This window comes from Eucyclogobius newberryi, unplaced genomic scaffold, assembly GCF_026437365.1.
Source record: "Eucyclogobius newberryi isolate DKJ021-1_F unplaced genomic scaffold, fEucNew1.0.hap1 SCAF_9, whole genome shotgun sequence".
Lineage (NCBI taxonomy): Eukaryota > Metazoa > Chordata > Actinopteri > Gobiiformes > Gobiidae > Eucyclogobius > Eucyclogobius newberryi.
This window is the reverse complement of record NW_027316532.1, coordinates 31,924,443-31,945,922: the sequence shown is the minus strand read 5'-3', so window position 1 is coordinate 31,945,922 and position 21,480 is coordinate 31,924,443. Positions and strand designations below refer to the sequence as shown.

Below are 21,480 nucleotides of genomic sequence, written 5' to 3'. Positions count from 1 at the left end.
AATTATTTTACCTCAGATTAAGTGCTTTGCTTGTTGATTCAGCAGAAGTATTCTGTGTGTGTTTGTGTGTTCCCCCCGCCCATATTGACATGTCTGTAACACGGACAACACACAAATTATCGGAATTTGTGGAGACAGAAACCAGACTTTTGGCTAGGAAAGTTAACTGTGGTAATTTAATTATTACAAATATGTTCTATGTAGTCAAGTAAATGAAAAGGAATAAGTGTAAATATTTGGTATTTATGGATTATTTTCCACTATTGTATAAAAGGCTGAAGTTGATGGTAAAAGATGTGCTCCAGGACACAAGCCAGACATCATGTCTTGCCTATTAGCCGCACACTGCCAGGCTCATCTATCTTTATTGGTCATCCATTAGTCCACATTAAAGGGAGACACGGGATAATAGCAGTAATGATGCTGATGATGGAATCAGACTGCAGCGCCACACGTCATAGCACCACTGAAACTGGAGTTATTACAGTGTGTGTCCATCTTTATCCCAAAGATGGACACACACCCTACACCTTTGTGCGGTAGGAAAATGCCTGTGAGATGAATGTTTGTTCAATAAGAGAGGAGGACAAACATTATCAGAACTTCAACAGCCTCATTTTGGGAGTTCAAAGATTGAATTATCTAACGATGTGATTGTTACATGTTTATTTTTTGACATGCTGCTCAAGCAATGCAAATATTTGCTTAAAAATAATACATTAAAATAGTGTTTAACTTTAAAACAAGTGAACTGCCATGTAAGTGAGCAGGACGGGCAGGTGCAAGTACAGCTGTGTGTTATTAAGGCTCAGCTAAACTGATGAGCAGCAGTGTGACAAGGTCAAAGCTGTTTAAAAATCTGATATTATACAGAAATAAGGCAGAACATTATGACTCCTGACAGGTGTATAACTGACAGTTAAAATATCATCGAGGAACAGGTACTGGGTGGGATATAATGGGCAACATTTTGTTCTTAAAATGGATGGCTGCGCAGGAAATGCTCAAGATATTTCATTTATCAATAATAATGATATAGAAGTGTGGACAAAAAAAAGTTCTCAAGTAATAATACTCAGAAAAGATAGATTTACACAAATTACTTACGGTCACATTTTGGGTTTTGGTTATAAAGTCCGGCAGTTGGTCATGAAAAAATAAATAAATAAAATAGATTTGAACTAGAGACTCACAACAGCAAAACAAGCAGCAAAATCAAGCTTTGATTAGATCGAGACATCTTTCCCTTCAACAAATACATCAAGTTTTTTTCAAGAACAAATGAGTCAAAATAGGCCAAAGTATGTCTGTCAGCTATGTTTGCACAAACCCAGATACTTTGGAGGGCTGAAGTTGTTATAGTAATCACACTTGGAACAAACCTTATTTTTGAGATTCATTCAATCAAATTCATTCATTTGTAAAAATATACATATATTTGAGCTGTTTATGAACTTTAGAAAATAATCACTTTTGTTTCTCTTTCTAAGATTAAACTCAGTGAAATTGTCACATTTTGCTTAGCACTTCTTGAGGCCACAGTCACAGAACACAGAATAAAAACATTTTAAGGAGTTAAACAAGTTCAATTAAGGATGTACCAAATCGGACCGGTGAAAAAATTAAAACAATTTTTAAAATCTGCACAAACGTTGGTCTCTTACTACGGTAACACATCCTGCATGTGGACAGACTACATCTAACATGCTATACATATGTTTTATCTTTAAACATGTATATTTTAGGTTAAATATGAGCTCAACACTTGTGATAATTAAACATTTAACTGTTAATAAACCAGATAAAACGGTTCAGCGCACAGAAACTTTGTGGTCAACTTATCAAAAATAAATGCTATGAATCTATTGTTATACTTAAATTACTGGTGAACTAAGGCTACAACTGACAGATAACTACAGACTGAAAATGAGGAATGACATGCCTCACCTTTGGCTTCTGCCCAAATGACAATGCTGCTCTGTGATTGGTCAAAATCACTGGTGGCTCAGGCCTGACAGTCAACACTAAGGGTCGGTCCAGATGGATTCTCTGAGTTTGGGACCATACCTTCTTTCCGATGCTCGATCTCATCAGCTCTCAGAAGCTACGCAGGAGAGGTCCTGGCTAGTACTTGGATGGGAGACCGCTAGAACACAAAGTTCCCTAGTGGGGCGCTAGAGGAAATGTTGCTGTGTCCATAGGCAAGACACTTCACCCACCTTGCCTAGTAAAGTGCTTTGAGTGCCTTGAAACACTGTAATAATTGTAATATCAAATGTAGCAAGAATTCATCTTGCTGACCAGGTTAACTAATTACAACAGTTATAGCTCATTGGCACTAATGCTACACCTGGTAATTACGTAATTTATTATATTACTACTCTATTACCAATGATCCTCACTGCTTACAAAGTCGACCAGTTTTGTTTTTCTGTGTAGACTTTTCCTATTATTTCCCATAATTAGATCTGCACGAACTGCTAATCAACCATACAGAAGGCATTCACCAATTTAAAATGAGATAGCCCATGAAATGAAGAGCCAAGCCTCTACAGGCACATCAGTCACTCTGCTTATGACAGAGCTTTGAGTAAGAGTGAAAGACAGAAGATATGGAGCGTCTATAGTGACTTAATTAAACATTAAGCAGTTTGGTGGCAGGCCGTGCTTTCATGCTGGGTGTGCTTACTGATCCACCGAAGAGACATTGATCTTCCTCATAAGAAACATAATGACCACCAGGGAAATACTAATCATATTTCTGCACCAGTCAATTCGGTTCATTAGAGTTGCTTTGCCTCCTGCTGTGCTCTTGTATTGATCCAGTGAGTGTCAAAGACCTGATATTCTCTGCTAACTACAGTCACAAAGCCAAATCAGACAATATACGCAGGAACAGAAATGATATCAAACCTTAATTTTGCTGCTTTTATAGGAGCCACCGTATAGTTTTTACATTTATTTCTATCTTAATCATTTTGAGGTATAACTATCAATACTGTCTGGACAAAACTGAATGAGACCGAAACAAGACAAGGCTGGGGTTTTAAGGACAGACATCAGATTATCACCGAAATCAAGGCACCATCAAGTGAACAGTTCACCACAACAGAGCTGAAATGAGCTGAAAACAATCATAGCAGCCATTTTGCACAACATACTAAACACAAACTCAACACAAGCAACAATCCAAAAAACATGAAAGATTGCTGCCTTGTTGAGAAAAGTGATGTTTACTATATACTTTCTGCCTCCAATGTCAGACAAGAAATCCGAAAATGTATGATGGCAGTGCCCAGGTTTCAGAGCGATATTTTCTGATGCCTCTAATACCCTTGCTCACCTCTAATCTGAACTTATCTGGCAGCCAGGTGAGCTGCGGCACATGTCTGGTGGGCAGGCTTTGGTCTGTGGGAATACGGCTCATCTTAATGCCATTTCTCTCTCTCCTCCCTTTGCTTCTTCTCCTCTGAGCGGCTGTCACAGAGATGGAGGCAGCCACAGAACTCCCCACACTCCAGGAGTGGGCAGGAGCGGGCAGGGGCGGGCAGGGGCAGACAAGAGTGGACAGGAGCGGGCAGGAGCGGGCAGGGGCAGTGGCTACAGGAGCGGGGAAAGTGACCACAGCCTCCTGCAGGCAGAGGGGCAAACTGCCTTATACAGGTGCAGGGCCTCTGACAGATAATGGCAGATCAAACCATAGCCAACCAGCGCTCACATCGCGCCAAGGGACCGAGAAGCCTGCGCTGTGGGTTGGGGGTTGCGTACAAGGGCACAGGCAATGAGCTTTGACAACTTGAGGCCTTTACTTAACCACTGACCAGCCAGACAAGAAAAACAACAACCCACACACCGCACATTGTAGTCAAGGACGAGCAAGGTCACCAGTCTCAAATCGCTTCGCACAATCGTTTAGTGCTCACTTGGAAGAGGCTGAGATTGATTTGAAGCCTAATACAGCGTGCTTGCACAGATGCCTCTGTTGACACAAGCACACAGCCTCAGTGTAATATCAGAGCCTATTCTTACGGCTTTTTCTACAAGATAAATGCTAAAAAGTGTGGCCCCAAAGTAAAGGTATAAATATTGGAACAGCATTATTCAATTCATGTCCAAATTCTAAAAATAATAAATAATTTGTATTCATATTATTGTTAGTTTCTAAATTAGTTTCAAAGTTAGCCATGTATGTATCCTCCTAAATTGTAAACAGTATGTGCCAGGAGCCATCTTTACTACCTCACAATGGTACAAAAATGAGAGAGAGAGGGAAAAAAAAGAAACTTTAAAGTCAAAGATTTATGCAGAAGTTTTAACTCAAATTAAAACTTGATATTTAACTTGAGGTTTTCTTGTGATCAAACACATCTATTTTTCATTCATTAAAAACAGAATTACCAGTGAGATCCTGATTTCGAAAAGTAAACATTTTCTTTCAGAAATTGTATTTTTGCAAGCCTGAACAAACATTGACAGCGAGTATGTCTAGTCTTGTCATACAATTCTGCGTCCTGACAAAATTCTGACATGATCTGAGATGATGTGGTAAACGCAGTGCACCTCTGACTGTGAGACACTTTCAAGTGTGTGGAGAAGAAGCAGTCAGGATGAATCAGGTCGGAGCAGCCAGGCCAGGACACGCAGCCTGACAAAAGTCACCTCTGTTTGCACTGAGCTGCAGTTGTACCCGGACAACAGACAGGTGTAAAATCCTGCACTGACAAGATAACACACTTTGAACGGTATTCTAGACAAAAAACACAGTTTAAGAATTCTTTCTGCTAACTATAGCGAGATAACAATAATCTGGGAACATTACTGCAACTTCCGAGATACAAGTATATGAAGAGATTTGTCCTATAGAGATGTTCATGTTAAAAATAAAGCTTTTAAGAAATATTTTCTTCTTGAGATCCTTTGAGACTCGATGTTTTCTTGAATTCATACTTCATAATTCATATTGGCTTAAAATAGTATGCCTGCAAATACTAAAATGAATTAAAAAAACTAATTCTTGGTCAAATTTGTTTTTGAAGCCTGGTGGATTTAGACACGGTGTGTGATGTATTTTTGTGTTTGTGTTGTTCCGCTCTAATGTTTTGTGCAGAACTATTTCAGCCTGTCCAACAGAGGTCACTACAAAGTCACATGTACAGCACTAACCTGAAACACTTCGGGTTGCTTTTGCACTTAAACCTGAAGGCTAAACCTGCAGTTCAGCAAAGCTAATTAAAATTGTCTGTTCCCTTTGGAGTGCAATAATGTGTACATTTTAAACCTATACATGCATCGCTCCTGGGCACATGTGCTCAGCGTGTCCTTCTGACAAAGGGCCGAGATAAGGCTGTACTAACCTTCACTGTGGGAGTGAGTATCTCCTGGCACTCTCTGACATTGACTTCACACTGTACATATCAACTATTTTAAATGTAAAATATTCACATTACGGATAATAATAAATAAATCATCCATGCACATCATACAGAGCAGACAACCACTTGTAGATATTGTTATATAGTCAAATTCTCAATTTATATCATACTAAAGTTATTATACTGAAGTTATCTTACTATATTTATATATCTTACTATAGTTGGTAGATCTTTTAGATTAGATTAAATTAGCCTTTATTGTCTCTGTAGGGAAATTTGTCCTCTGCATTTCACCCAACCTTCACCCAGTGCCACTGGGAAAACTGTCAGGAGCAGTGATCGCTACAGTGCAGCGCCTGGAGACCCATCTGCAGGTTTTGAGTTCGGCTTGGTCAGGACTACCTTCACAGGAGGATTTTACCTATGGTGCTTGTTTTGTTTGTTTTATTGAGGGTGGAAACCCAAGTACCCGGAAGAAACCCACCCAGACACAGGGAGAAACATGCAAACTCATGAGAGGTCATGATGATCTTATTGCTGTGAGGGGAGAGTGCTAGCCTTATATTTTGCATTCCTATTTTGTTCCATATTCCACCATATTGCGGAAGAACGTTTTTTTTCTGATTCAGATACCATAGTTTGTAGGTATCGTACCATAGTTCTCAAATTCAAATTTTTTGTAGATGTCATACTGTAGTTTGTATGTATATAGTTTGTAGATATCGTAATGTAGGTTGTAATGTAGATCATACAATAACTTACAGATCATACTGTTGTCCTCAAATTTCTAAACATTTTCATATTGAGTACTACATAAGATAAGCTTTCCAAGATCTATATCCGCTCTAGACCCTGGTTTAGTCTCATTTTAGACTAACCAGGGTGTAGGGCTGATAAAGACACATACAGTAGAAATGAGATCTAAGCAAATATTTGCCAGTAAATACAACAAATACTAAAATTGTAGCCTGTTTTGCACCAGCAGTAGTTTGAGAAGCACTGATATAGACCGCACCCAAAGAGCAGTAATGTCCAAAAGCCTGAATTCCCACATAAGCCACAGGGAGAATAGACCATATATCCAGTAGATGAGGTCTATACAGTGGCAATCCTATAGAGCAGTTAGAGGTGAGCTTGACCACAGCACTCTCTCTTACACACGCACACGCACACACACACGCACACGCACACACGCACACACACACACACACCGTCTAAAAACTCAATCCAGCCGCCACAACACAGACACAGAGTGGCATCAGCCTCTATTATCTAGTCCCTATGCTGCTAACACAAAAGGCTCCCTGGAACAAAAATCCAATCAGTCCTCTCTAGGAGGATTTGCTCCACAGCAGTGCTCGGCAACACTGGTGGCTGTGGCTCTGACAAAGAAATAATCTCAGAGCCCACAGCCTGTTCAACGCTGTTTACCGCCGCCGTCACAGCGCGCTTTTAGAGGAAGGAAGAAGAGAGGCTGTCGGCGTCTCTGTTGTCATTTACTGTCCTCTGAGTTTAACACACACGCACCCGCTCACTGCTCTTTATGCATGAAAACATGAAACACATGGCTGCCTGTGTGTGCACTCCGTGAAATTACTGCATTTGCAACACAGAAAATATTTACTCTGTGTATTAGTATTATAGCTTTGACAGACAGATATCTATAGGCAAACGCATAGACACACATTCTGAGTGATTGGATTTTTCTCTCTCAAATTTTATCTTTCCTTACCCCTTTGTAATAAACACAGTCCCACAATCTCACCTCCACAGTCCATCAGAAACTCAGACTCAACTTCAAATCGTGGCAAAAATCTTCGATCTTGACTTTCCTTAATGTTGTTTAATGTCATGTTTGTCTTTGAGTGTCCAAAAGAGCACTATATAAGTCAGATTAATTATTATTATAACTATCCCATTCCCACAAATAAACTACTGTATAATATTCTTTTTTCCCTCTGGGCATTTTAAAGATACAGTATGTTATTGCCTTGAGTATATTTCTAAAATGTGTGGTTGAAACGAATGACAGTTTCATTTATGTTTCTGAGGTCCAAATATCATTATTTACAGCAAGGTAAAAAGTAAAATAAAATGACAAAATAATTTTAATTCTGCAGAAAAACCTTTCGAAAATCTTTAACACAACATTAAATAGAAGCATGGCCTTGTAATGAAGAGATAAAATGTGCAAATAGACACAGAAAGAAAATGGCAATAATAAGGAGTATTGTTTTCACAGCTGCCAATTTCCACACAAGTCTGTTAATCACTTTGAAATAAAGTTCGTCTCCATCTGACTTTATACTTCTCTCTTTGTGTTTGCAAAGCCTGTAGTGAAATCTATATCCAAAGCAGAGCCAATCACATGTTTGGCCCCACAAAGACTCTTCTTATTCTAGGGTCAAATGTAGACAAGTCATGTGAAATATATTTCTGAAGAAAATATAGATGATAAACAATAGTGTAGAAACAAATTCATGTCACTGACCAAAAATAAATACATTTTTCATTATTTATTCTACAGCTCAAATCTTATCATCGCACAGAAAAATAACAAAAAAGTCCTCTACCAGTAAGAAGAAAAAGTACCCACACAATATCATTAAGTAGATCCAGTATAAATAGTAATTTTCAACCCTAGACAAATACATGCTGGAAAAGTAAAATATATTATCAATAGGAAGAAATCAGCAAGGGACGGTAATATTAGAACACAAAAAAAAAAAAATAGCTCATCAAATATTATGAGGCTGTATTTAATTTAGACAATTCAATAAAACAATTGTGTATAATATTGGTATTAAAGGTTCCCCTGCATACGTCCAGTGTGTCTCCCAAAACACTAAAATCAGGATATTGGAGATCAAGTGGAACCAGAGGTGACCTTGGACTTCACAGATTATTTTTTCTGAAGGGAATCTGTGAGCAATAGATCAAGGCTGTATATTTGTGTTGTGATATGAACAGCAGGAGAATCAAAAGAAGAAAGATCAAAGCAGAACCACACACACACGCTGCTTCACAGTCATAAACTTAAGACCTACTGTACACTGGTATTCAGGTAATTCTCAAACCTGTCTGGATCTCATGAATATTATTGAGCTTTTCCTTCCATAAAGAAGGCAATAGAAAATCTAAACAGTAGTAGTTCATTTACAACCCCACATTATTAAGAGCTGACTGCAGATATGGAACAAGGAAATCAATAGGCAATAAAACAATGCTCGGCTCTCTATTTTCTCATGGCGCAGACAAAGCCCCCAGTCCAGGTGTTTTTGTGGCACCACTGTGTGTACCTGATGGAGGAACAGTTGCCAACACTAATCATTATTTAGTTGTGGAGGGTCTGCAAAGGTCAGCAGTCTGAAATGTCAGGCTGTGTGTTCTACAGCAGCCAGATGCAGCATGCGCCGCTCAAGTGTCCAATTAAAGAGGACGGGGAAGGGCTCGAGAGGGGCGGCTGTGTGGGGCAGGATTAAGAGGGGCTGGGAAGACAACTGAAGGAAGACAAGTTATGAACATACTGTCACATATGCAGGGCAAAGTATTTGGGAATAAGGTTAAGAGGGCTAAAGAGACATTAACAGGAAGTCACACAAGACAAGAGGAGCAGTTAATCAGTTAAAGCTGAGGTACCTGACTTTTTCTAAGACTGAATTTGTACTTTATGACAAAATGAGGCCACCACGTATGCAATGATTGTAATAATAAAGAATACTATTACTTATAAACCAGGAAGTAAGAGACAAAAGTAGTGATCTGATTGGCTCAGCTTGGATGAATCCACCTCAGCGTCACTTCACCGCGTGAAAAGGCTGTTCTAAAGTCGTACACTCGCCTGAAAATGAATGCATGTGAATACAAAGGGTTTGTGAGCGCTAGGGATGAGATTTCTTTAAATTCCCACTTCCTCCTTTTGAGGTACCCCAGCTTTAACCTTAAGTGCGGTAGTTTGGTTTTTACCCACACCTTTAGGTATACATATCATGTGCATTTACTGTGAAATTCATGTGCAATCCATGTGCCGCCGTGACACATATTCATGAGTCGTGATCACATGCAATGGTATTTATGTATTTATGTATTTATTTATTTTTATCTTTATTATTTTTTCCCTTCCATCCTTTGTTGGGTAATGGGAGGTCTTGTCTATGGGAGTTTTTGTTTATAGGAGATCTTCTACTGTGAGTGTTTTTCAAACTTCCTATAAGTGATCTGTTCTGTTCTTCTGTATCTACCTCTGTATCTACCTGCGTTGCATCAATGAAATTTCCCCATGTGGGACAATAAAGGAATATCTTGTCTTATCTTATCTTATATAAGTAATACATTTTACAGTATAACCGTACCTACTCTTACACAGTGAAAAAAAGCTTCTTATTGTTAGGATTTGAAGATTTGTCTTTCTTGCACTACTCCTTCAGATATGCTTTAGTTCTTGGTGAACTGATTGAACATATCCGATTTTGAGCATATTTTGAGTTTTTTCAATTACATTCACTTTATAAATCATATGTTACGTCCAGACAGTCCCGCTTTGAATTCCTCTTCAGTCATTTCTTGGACCACTATAATATATGGCAATACGCAGTCTTATTGATCTAATCTAAGAGCACATAGAAGTATATAGTGCAATGATCGTGCTCTTAGTATAGGATCCCTGTTAATGCAAGATGTTCCTCAGTGCAACAGAACAAAGTGAAGAGATGGGATGAGTGTGTGAGAACACGAGAGCTGATCATTATTTATAGTGGCTAATGAATGCCAACAGAGGCCAGTGGAGCAGAGCGGGCGGAATCCTCATCAAATCATTCCCGCGCACGCATGCAGCGAGATACTCCAGCTCACAGCCTGCGATTGGCCACACTCGTCCGGCCGCGGCACAACGACGGGTGGAGAAAGAGTGGAACGCAGAAGGACAATGAAAGGAGACAATAATTAAATAAACAGGAATAGAAAAGAGAGTGAGCAAAGGGGCAGTAAGTCCTTAAGCACAGAAAGGAGAGGGTGTCCTGTTAGTTTCTCTATCAGCCCCAATCATCAGGCTCATTCATACAGCCATCATAATAACCTTCAGTGCTTGCGTGCATGTCCCCTCACTCACTGAATAGTAATACGCATAACAGGGCTCCATGAAATATGTCTGCAGGTTAAGATTCTAATAGACTGCGCTTCAAGGCCACAGGTAACAACAGGCAGACAAATGACCCGCGACCATTTACCACGGCACAGTGAGTTCTGCACCAGTCACAAGAGCCAGCCTCTCAGCGGGAAGAAGAACTGCTCAGACGTTTTCATTCACAGAACATCTCATTACCACATTGGGGAAATTTTGTGACATAATTTAAGCCTTTTCCTCAGTAGTTATCAGTTCTGTCGAGAGGAGGTATAATTTTGTCGCTGTGGTACATTTGACTAAAAGTTGTGAAACACAAATTGGGGGTAACAACCTGGCTACCTGCTAAAACGCAACTGTTACTTTCCCAGAATTAACAAAGTAGAGCTATGGCTTTATTGCCTTTAATCTCCACATACAATATCAGGTTACTGATGTTTTGGAAAATCACTATAGACGGGAGCGTCCTATTAGGGCTGTAGTCCTTTAGTCGATTATTCTGTCAATATTGCCTTAGTTTAGTTTATTTTTTGTGTGTGAATGGTACAGCATGTATTAATGAACAGCTAATGCTGTAAATACAACGGATTTAGCTCAAAGCTAATTTCCATCCATAGTTCCATGGAACAGATATGAACCACAGCAAAACTGCACAGTTTAATCTGCTTTTGACTTATGAAGATGCAGTTTACTGTAGTTCTGTGTAGTTTTACAAATCTTTGTTTTTGCACAAGATCCTAAACATTTTATTAGCTTTTGTCAATCCGTCCGTCTATTAATCAATGCACAGGGCAAGTCTTTAGTCAACCAAGAATTTATTTAGTCGACTGCAGCCCTACAGCCCTTACACTGAAATTCAGGCGATGCTCTGATCTTGTTGAGTTATGTTTATTGCTTTCTGAATGATCTATTCCACTTGACAAAGTTTTAAATGGAAGTCCTTAACCTATTCGTCCATACAGTTTTATAACTCAGTTATTATAATGGACAATGAACAAACCACTTAACAACCTTGAAGAAATAGAGTTGTGTTCAATAGTGGCAGGAGAGTGTATTTGACCCTTAAACTATTCAATATCTTTGTTAGGAGAAGTGATCATTTCAACAAGTGAAAGAACGTTCTATTGAACAGGGAACAGTGAAGGAGGCCCACATGGACACAGTGAAGGAGAGTCTTGCTACAAATTTAGTTTAGGCCAGCCCTGAAAGTTGAGACAAAAAATGTGCCGTGTTTAACAATTTGAGTCGAGGGCCTCGAGGATGTTTTAGGATATTAAATGTATTTATCTTCATGGAGAAAACCAGTTCAAGATACAGAACAGATCTGTGGCGAGGAGAAACCACTCATTTTGCAAATACATGTTTTTAAAAGTATTTTTGAGGAATAAAACACCTGTAACTGAATAAAAACAAGTTTAATGCCATACTGTGGAACATTCAAGGCAAATCAGTAGCAGCATCCACAAGGAAAGTGCGCAGTGCACGTTTAAATTGCACCAAAGGGAACATTCTTGAGATTTATATCGACGTAAAATGGATATATGTAGGTGATACAGCAAAAAAAAAAGAGAGATACTATGATATTCAAACTCGCGGTGTGAAAACCCCACAGATGTTTCTGTTTCTCCTTCCTTGGTCTGAGATTCTGCCATAACCTCCCTCTGCCCACACCTATCTGTCCCGAGTGCCCTCTGTCAGGTTCTGAATCTGGGGGCGAGTTTCAGAGCTTCAGAGCTGCCCTGAATCTAAACAACAGCTGCAGATTAAACCTGCTAAATTAACCCGGTCTCCACCAACCTCACTTATGCATTATTCTAATCAAAGCACATTAAATCATCCAGATACTTTACACATATGGGTCTTGGTATCCTCCTTGCCGTCCCCATCTGTTTTTCCTTTGCATTCCTCTGCCTTTTCTCTTGGCACTACGTCTCGGTGGATCTTTGCCTCACACAGCTGTGGATTTGGGTCCTATCGTGAAACTACTTTGTGATTTGTTTCCACATCTAGTCAAAGTTACGAGTCAAGCACCATCTGTGTTGATAGTGCAAATGTAATACAGAAGGTGCAGATTGGCCACAATTCAGAAAAGCTCACATGCAATATATCGGAGGAAGATTAAAACCCCAAACTGCAAAACGCTAGCTGGCAACCCATACGAATGCGCTTAAGAGAGACACCACAAAAGAGCAGTCAGAACAAACAAGCCACAATGGATTAATTCAAAATGAGACACATCTAAAGTCATATAATAACAGAATGCAAACCTCTGTGTCATTATTCTCTGTTCAAAGCTCTGTAGATGCTCTGTGCTTGCACCCATTAAATGCTGTGTGTATTTATCTTTATTTCATTACAAAATATCTGTTACAACTGCAACATGTTCGTGCATATATGGGAAACTTGCAAAAATAAAACCAGAACTCCAAACAGACATCCTGTGTGTTTGTGTAGAATTTATCATGATATGTACCATGTTAACTATGTTGCCATGGTAACTGAAAACGAATGTGCGGTTTTATGTGTTGGATGCGGTTAGTCTGAAGATGGTTTTCAGAACTTACCTGTGTTGGTGATGGTCAGCAGGTCCAGACGTCGCTGTTGCTGCAAGAGAGAAAAAACTAAATTAAACTAAAAATTATATTTTTTTGCGTATAAACTCGCATAGTTCAAATTGGACTCATCGGCTTAGATCATCTCCAATATCCTCAGCTTGAGCACTAAAGGCTTGAAGGGTTTTTATAATTATTGAACAAACCAGTTGTGGGTCATCTTGAGTAGAACAAGACGGACAGTTGCTCTCTCATTCACAATTACATTGTTTCAAGTGAACTGCACAGTAGAAAAGACAGAAAGGTACAGAACATTTTAAGTAACAGCACTGACAAATCTTTCAAAATATATATTGTACTTTCCGTAGCTTTCAAAACCGCTTGTGAGTTATTTCCCCATTATTTCATATGAGATTTCATACATGAAACAAGAGTATTTCTGGCATTAAGGTGTGACATACACGTTCTTATCCTTATGGAGCTGCAAAGAGTGTTACAGCATCTATTTGTAGAGTGATAAAATCTCAACATCAGCGGGGAAAATGCATGCTACAGGAGGGGCACACACAATACCCAGATAGCATGTTAAAAGGTCAGTCTGCTTGGTGCATCCCCAGGTAGACGCACTTAATCAGATCAGAGCATATCTCAAATCTCCATTGAGAATGTATTGTATTCAATGTGGTCCATATAGAAGTGTGATTATGTTTTTGAACAGATTCCCCGACACTTGTGAGTGCAGGTGTGACCTCGTGAGCTTTGATGGAGTGTGTTGGAAAGGACCGTGCAATTTTACACTCGATGTCTCCTACAGCTGCAGAGAGGTGCAAGAGAGGTGCTTGCTCGCCCCTCTCTTTAACCCTTTCTCCCTCCTCTCGCTCTTTCCAAGCAGCGCCGTAATCAACACCTCAGCGCTCCTCATCTCTCAGTCCCTCAGGAAACATCTTCACATCCGGGAGAAGCAAGGATGAAGAGTCTCCAGCTCCGAGTTTGTGCATAGAAACCCAACATGTGTGTGTGTGTGTGTGTGTGTTTGTGTGTGAATGAAAGAGAGAGAGGGGGGATGTCACAGTCTATGCTTTTAGGAGCAGACGTCATTAATATTCAAGCGTGGAACTAAATGGTGGCATCGAGGAATTGGCACTCAGCTGTATTTTGGAGCAGTCCTTGTGTTCTTATGTACAGTGACACTGAGAGAAAGTCTCTGATCGGTTCAGATATGTTCCTTTTAATACCTAATAATATCAAGACACAATTAATGACTATAGATTGGGTATTTGCAATGAAAAAATGTGAATTCTAAAAACACTAAAATGGGATGACAAAAATAATTTTCATAGATATTAAAGAGAAAATCTTCTTAAGGGATAGTTTTGAAGTACTGCTTTAAGCATTAAATGTGGTGATATTGATAATGGGCAATTTGAATAAATTCATAATTTTGTAAAATTCATTTTATGTTTATATTTATCTTACTCAAAGCTCGGGCTTGAATTCAAAATGTTTAAAAAGGATGTTACCATGAACGTGCTAAACTCAACAAATATTTACTTTTCAGTCCAGTTAGAAATGTAGAGGGGTAAAATGTACAGTTACTGTTCTCAAATGTAGTCAAGTAAAGGTATACACTGAAAAAGCTACTCTATCTAAAAATGTTACTACTTTTACTTTTGTACTTAGTTACTTTCCTCCACTGCCTCAAGCTAATATTTAAAAAATGTTTAACAAGGAAGCGGTAAGATTAGAGTCATACTGAGAAGAAAATGTTCAAGTTGGAGGATTAAATGAGGCAGCTCTGTTGTCGAAGAAATTATACAAACATGCCAAAGTTTCAAACAAAACACAGCACAAAACACAAAAGTGCTGATGCAGCTGTGCACAAGGATGAGGAGAGAGACACACTTTCATTCAAGCGCTCCGACTATAAACAACACTTGTGTGAAAAGTGAAAAGAGGAGGTCATCTCTCACAGAACAAGATCCTACAGCCAACGGCCTCTATTCCAGCCGTCACGTAAAAGCACGGCGGTGGTGTATGGGGAGTGAGCGGTGATCATGTCAGCAGCAGAGGTCACTGTGACAGCACCACACATCGTCAGCCATTTCACCAGAGTACAGTTAGACCTATAGAGCGCACGTATTGAAGCGGGAGATTTACAGGCCCACGCCCAGCTCGGGACTGCAGCGTTCAGACTGCTGACTCTCACTCACACACACACGCTCACACACGAGGGGCAACAGCAGTGATCAATAACCGTGGCAGACATTTACACCCCAAGAGCAACTGTAACCACGGCTGCTGAAGCTTAGACCACCTGCACAGGGCGTTAGACTGAAAACCGGTGTCACAAAAAACGAATAGTTTCCCTGTGAAACACTGTTTAACGCTGAAGAACACTGAAACATTGAACATTAAATACTTTGTGGGCCAGTTAATATTTTGATTTAAATTGTTAATTGCAATGGCAACTGCCCTAATTCTTCATCATTCTGAAACCCAAGTATAGCTAACTTTGAACGATTCAGAAGTGGTAAAAATGTAAATGTTATACCAATAATAATAATTACACCCACATTCATCCAGAATGAGAGCAAACCTTCGGAAATCTTTTTCTGCTCAGAAAAAGGCTGTCTACGTTCGAATATGATGCGTGTCTTCTTGATATTCACTGTATTTAGCTTTTTATTGTTGTTAAACTCATTTAATATGATCAGATCTGTTAAAATGAGCATTAAATAAATAAATAAATACATACTAAAATACATTTTTAAAATATGTACTGTGTGGACGAAGTCAAATGTTTAAAACGTACAGCATTAGTCAATGTTTATGAAGCGTTCATAGTAACAGACTGATTAAACTGTGTTCCAGGATTGCACAGCACCCTCTACTGGATCTACTGAAAGCTGCAACAAATGCCAGGCTCGCAAGTGAAGTACAAATACTGCATAGGTAAATGATTGAACCAACAAAAGCTCCCTCTTCCTCACTGTTAATAATGATCACTAAAAATGACAGAGAATTCGGTGCGTAGAGCAAATAAGAAAGTGTGTTTGTTGTCACCTTGCTGCGGAGTAATGAATGTGTGCAGGAGAATCAGAAGACACAAGCGGTGATCTCTCCTCCTGCCGCCGGTCCTTAACATGGCTAAGGTGCTTATGTTTCCTTAGGAGGCATACAGACAGAGGAGCAGGGGAATCCGCCACACTGAGAATTACATTAGCAAAAGCATTTCAGGGCAGAAAATAGGATTGAATTAATCTTTATCAAACAGAGCCAAGAGCAAGGGATCACACCCCCAGTGGAGCTGGCCTGGCCTCAGCACTGCCCGCGCTGCTGGGATGGAACATGCAGAGGAAAAGCATATGATTGATGTGTGTGAGTATATACTTGTATGATAAGATTGTGAAATTATAGTTAAGGTGCTTGTACTTTCTACTGTTTAATTACTGGACTTAACTTTTGTTGTAGGGCTGTAGTTGACAAAAGACATGCCCTGTAGATCGATTAGTCAAAAAGCTCATAAAACCATTCAGTTTTCGCTACAATCTGACCCAAAATGCACCCACAAGACTACAAGAGAAGGGAGTTCTAGCAAATACAAACAACATTATTTTTATTGAAATCAAGAAAACTGAGTATTAATGTAAAAAGGCAGATTAAATGAACAATTCTCTAGCAAATATTCAGGTAATTCACCTTTCTGCTATTGTATCACAGAAATACTTATTTAACTAAATAAAATATTTAGTTGATTAATCCAAATTTGTCAGTTGACTAAGACAACATTTACCAATCGATTAAATGAAACGACAGCTCTACATAATAGACTTATTAAGTTTTTTATAAGTCTATTAAGTAGAGCTTCACTCCATTTGAAACTTAATTTTTTTTTTTAACTGGACTGAAAAGTAGAAAGTACTTTTCATTTAGTTTGAGGTGTAATTATCATCACGTTCATGGTGACATCCTGTGTAATGTGCGCGTCCCAAGAGAAAAAAAAAATAAAAATCACCACAAGACATTGATTCATATTGACTGTAGTTAACCAAAAATCTGTCTGTCTGTCGTGATGCAATAAGGTGCTTAAAAAACACTGAGAACAATAATCAAATAGACGTTTCAGATTGCATTGTAAATATACCCAGAAATAAATAAAATGTACAAAAGATGCCTGAATTGTACTTTATTTATTGGAGCATTTGTGTTTACAGCGACTCGAGTACAATGTTATGCCGGGCGTATGTGTTGGAGCTAATTAATTAGAGCGACCTCACGCCTGCCGCGTCGAAGCAACAAGGGTTAAATTATTATTTGCAAAAAGCGGAGTGGCCCTGATTCCACAGATGTGTCCCGCGGGTGAGCGGGGAGCAGACCTGCCAGTTTACGTGTTATTAGGTCAATAAACAAGGAAGCAGCAGGGAGCCAGAGGTGAGGCCGCTGCAGCTGTCACTGTCTGCCCAGCCAGAACCCACTCACTTAGCACCACAGTAAACAAGGCACAAACACCACTGGGACGCCCAAGAGCCTCGGACACAAATAGATTAGACTTCTATGAATGTTTTACGTGCTTTTGTAAAGATGTATCAAAAAGAAGAATGATAAGGTTGGTATCTATTTACATGTGATTCTGCATTCGGGAAGAACAAAGACAGGTTTCTACAGAATTAGCCTGGTGACTGGTCTATGTTTATTGAAAAATGGTGGCCGTAGCTCAATTATTGGAGCATTTATTGACCCAAACAGTTAGTGGTTTGATTCTTCCTCCCGAAAGTGGATATTGTTGTTGTGTCCTTGGGCAAGACACATAACCCACTTTACCTTCTGTGTTTGTAAACATGGTATACGAATTTGAGAAGTCGTTCCTTGATGTAAAGCAATTTAAAGGAATAATGGAGGATTTTTCGCCAATTTGAGAACTCAAGCGGAAGTGCGCAGGCGCACTCACCCCGTGCGGAAGCGCACTACAGCCTCATTGCTACATGTGTGTTTGTTCATTAGTGCGACAGATCGCATCGCATCTCTCGTCTCTGTAGATTTCCGTCTCTTCTGAGCCAGCTTGAACAGTCTTTCTCTGTCTTCATTTTGTCCTGTAAACTGAGGGAACTATATTTTGATAGATCAATGCGCTTAGACACACACAAACGTGCTGCTCTCCTGGGGACGAGCCGACGAGGCTGCAGGTGTGCAGTAGGTGCACCCTATGATTGACATGAGAATGAACTACTCGGCTGTCCATGCCACGAGGAGAGAGAGAGAGAAAAAAATCCTCCAATATTCCTTTAAGTGCTCAATGGAGATAGAAACGTGTTATAGTTCAAACTATAAGTGCATATAATTTTTGATTGATGTAATCAAACTTCAAAATGATACTGTAATCATGTGCAATATCGTAACGTGTGAGTCATAATGTGAGTCATCTCTAGTGCAATTCTTACAGAAGTCACGCTGCCTGCTATTTATTCTGCTGCACTGTACACAATCATGGTCATAGCCACTTATTGTACATGAGAGCATTTTGTTTTTTGCTCTACCTGCACAATAGATTTACGTCTATTTTTAAAGTTATTTATCTTTATTAGATGTTTCTATTCTACAGCTGTTCTTGAATAGTGCAACACCAGAATTTCCCCATTGTCGGACAAATGAGGATTCTCTTATCGCATCTTATACTGGATAAACAAATGGGTCCTTTTAAATACTTTGGGTGGTACACAACAATGTATAACGCAAACAGCCTTTGGACCATGATACCTCATAGTTTCTCCAAAAAGATAAACCAGGTCTAGTCAAGGCCAACGTTCCTGATCAGAGCACGGGAAAAGCAGCTTTATTGTCCCAGTTTCTGACACAACACAAATGCAGCATCACTCACTATACGTTTTGATATTTGTCCGCCTAACAGCATCTTCGAACTTATTAGCCGTATTAGGTTGAAAGATGTGCTTTTGCTTCACACTAATATGAAATTGACATTCTGACTAAAAGACAAACTGCAGCATCTTTCGTTAAACTCCTTTTCTGATTGAGCTTCTTTTGAGTCCATCTTGGTTCACACTAAAAAATGGCTCTTATAATATGGCCCTGACAAGTCCATCCCTCGCTGCAAGAAATCCATACACTTCTAATCAGTATAAATATGGTCATTAACGGAACCAATCAGGAGTCGGGCCTAAGACTTAATCAGAATAGACAGAGTAGGAGGGGTCAACGCAATGACAGCAAACCAAAGCCGATCATGTCCTAAACCCTGTGTTATTACCAAATTAAATATTCATGCACAATCTAACCAAAACCCATTTGCCAATATTTCCTGAATTTACTTTTCATATTTACTGATTGTGATCACCAAGAGAATAGAGAGACAGAGGCGCAGAGGAGACGGCTCAAATCCCCCGCACACATCTTTTTTTTTTTTTTTAGCTCATTCCAAATTAATTTAAAGTCAATAGAGCAAAATTGCCCAGCCTTACTCACAATCCAACTAGTTTTGTGACTTCAGTGCATGTGTCTGTTCACGGAAGACTATTAATGCAGGATTTCATTATATAAAAAATGGTATCGCAAATGGTATAGTATGGTGTGTGCAAAAATAACTGAGCCCAGAAACAAGATGTAAACAACACATTTACAAGAAAATACTGTTTACTGTCTGTTTAGTTGACACAGCAGGACTATTTATGTACACAACTGGATGAGAAAGAGCAAATGGTCTTTGTTTATTAGTGTTGGACTAGGAATAAATGTCTACTTAATCATTTAAATGGTTCCACTAAACTGGGATTGTGTAACAACAGCAGGGAGATAAATACACTGGTTAAGATCAATCACTCTCAAACAGAACTAAATAAAATGGTATCTGAAAAGAATTTAATTACTTAAAAAATAATATTGACTACCGTATTTGTGTTTTAGCAAAGAGGACAAGAATTCTAAGAGTGTTCCAGTGGTTTGACTAACCCCATGTCATGGATGCGAGGCTTCTTTTGTGATCCACAGTTTGTTGTGGGTTGCTCTTTCATTGGGCTTGCCCACACGGGCAATTTTATGTTAAAATAGAGGTGATTTTTAGCTCTTTGTAAGTATTGTTTTGAGTTATAGTTTTCCTTGATTGATAAGACACAACATTTCATTGACTGCACCGAACCACCAACACCTTGCACTCATTTCTCAAAACCTTGAACACAATTACAGGTCGCACACAGCTGCCAAAACTCTTGCTCTCTCTTTGCTTTTACTTTGGTCATAATCTTGCTCATTCACTGCACACATGATGCAAAATGTGAACACAACACAGCAAAATGTAAACACTGCTTCAACACAATTGTCACTAACAACACGTAAGTGTTTCTAACCAAGTCCAGATGACTACAACTGAAGCTTTTTCTACAATGGAACACGCCTGGACGAATGAGGGATTACACCGACAACACGTAAGTAACCATTCTCAAACACTTTTGTTTTTCTAAATATTGTTATACTATTTATTTTCTAAAAACAATTTAACCATTGGATGTTAATGTAAAATTGTGTGGACAGTTCAAAATAGTCAAGAATAGTGTCTCTTCAATTGAGATGTGTTTTTTGTTCCATTCAGTTCTATTCTGTTTCTTTTTGTATTACCGGTACTAAAGACAAATACATTGGTTTTCACAATAAAATTCCCTGAACATAAAAAATACAGACTTTTGTATTTTGTATTTTCGATTGTCCATCCATCCATTCATCTTCTTCCGCTTATCCGGGGCCGGGTTGGGGGGGCAGCAGTCTCAGCAGGGACTCCCAGACTTCCCACTCCCCAGACACTTCCTCCAACTCCTCTGGGGATCCCGAGGCGTTCCCAGGCCAGCTGAGAGACATAGTCTCTCCAGCGTGTCCTGGGTCTTCCACAGGGCCTCGTCCCGGTGGGACGAGACAGGAGGTGTCCAGGAGGCTCCGGATCAGATGCCCGAGCCACCTCAGCTGGCTCCTCTCGACGTGGACCGAGCTCCGCACCCTATCTCTAAGGGAGCGCCCAGCCACCCTGCGGAGGAAACTAATTTCGACCGCTTGTATCCGCGATCTTGTATCCGCCGATCCACCATCTCACGTTCCATTCTTCCCACACTTGTGAACAAGACCCGAGCTCCTCCACTTGGGGCAAGGACTCCCCACCCACCTGGAGAGGGCAAGCCACCTTTTTCCGGTCGAGAACCATGGCCTCGGATTTGGAGGTGTTGATTCTCATCCCAGCTGCTTCACACTCGGCTACAACCTGTCCAAGTGCATGTTGCAGGTCCGGGTTTGATGGAGACATCAGGACAAGATCGTCTGCAAACAGCAGAGATGAGATCCTGTGGTCCCCAAACCCTCCGAAACAATGAACAGAACCGGTGACAAAGGTCAGCCCCAGTTCCCAGTTCATGTTGGAGTCCAACATGCACTGGGAACAGGTCTG

At 39.7% G+C, this 21,480-nt stretch overlaps 1 protein-coding gene across 2 annotated transcripts in view; it reads right to left on the bottom strand.

Annotated features, from left to right (window-relative positions):
• The window catches only part of agbl4 (AGBL carboxypeptidase 4), a 227,709-nt gene that overhangs the window by 62,017 nt on the left and 144,212 nt on the right, over positions 1-21,480 (bottom strand). For both annotated transcript variants that reach the window (XM_072438010.1, XM_072438011.1), the window contains one exon: positions 13,056-13,095. In XM_072438010.1, coding sequence (XP_072294111.1) covers positions 13,056-13,095 — 40 coding nt within the window. The remainder of the gene's footprint in view (positions 1-13,055; positions 13,096-21,480) is intronic.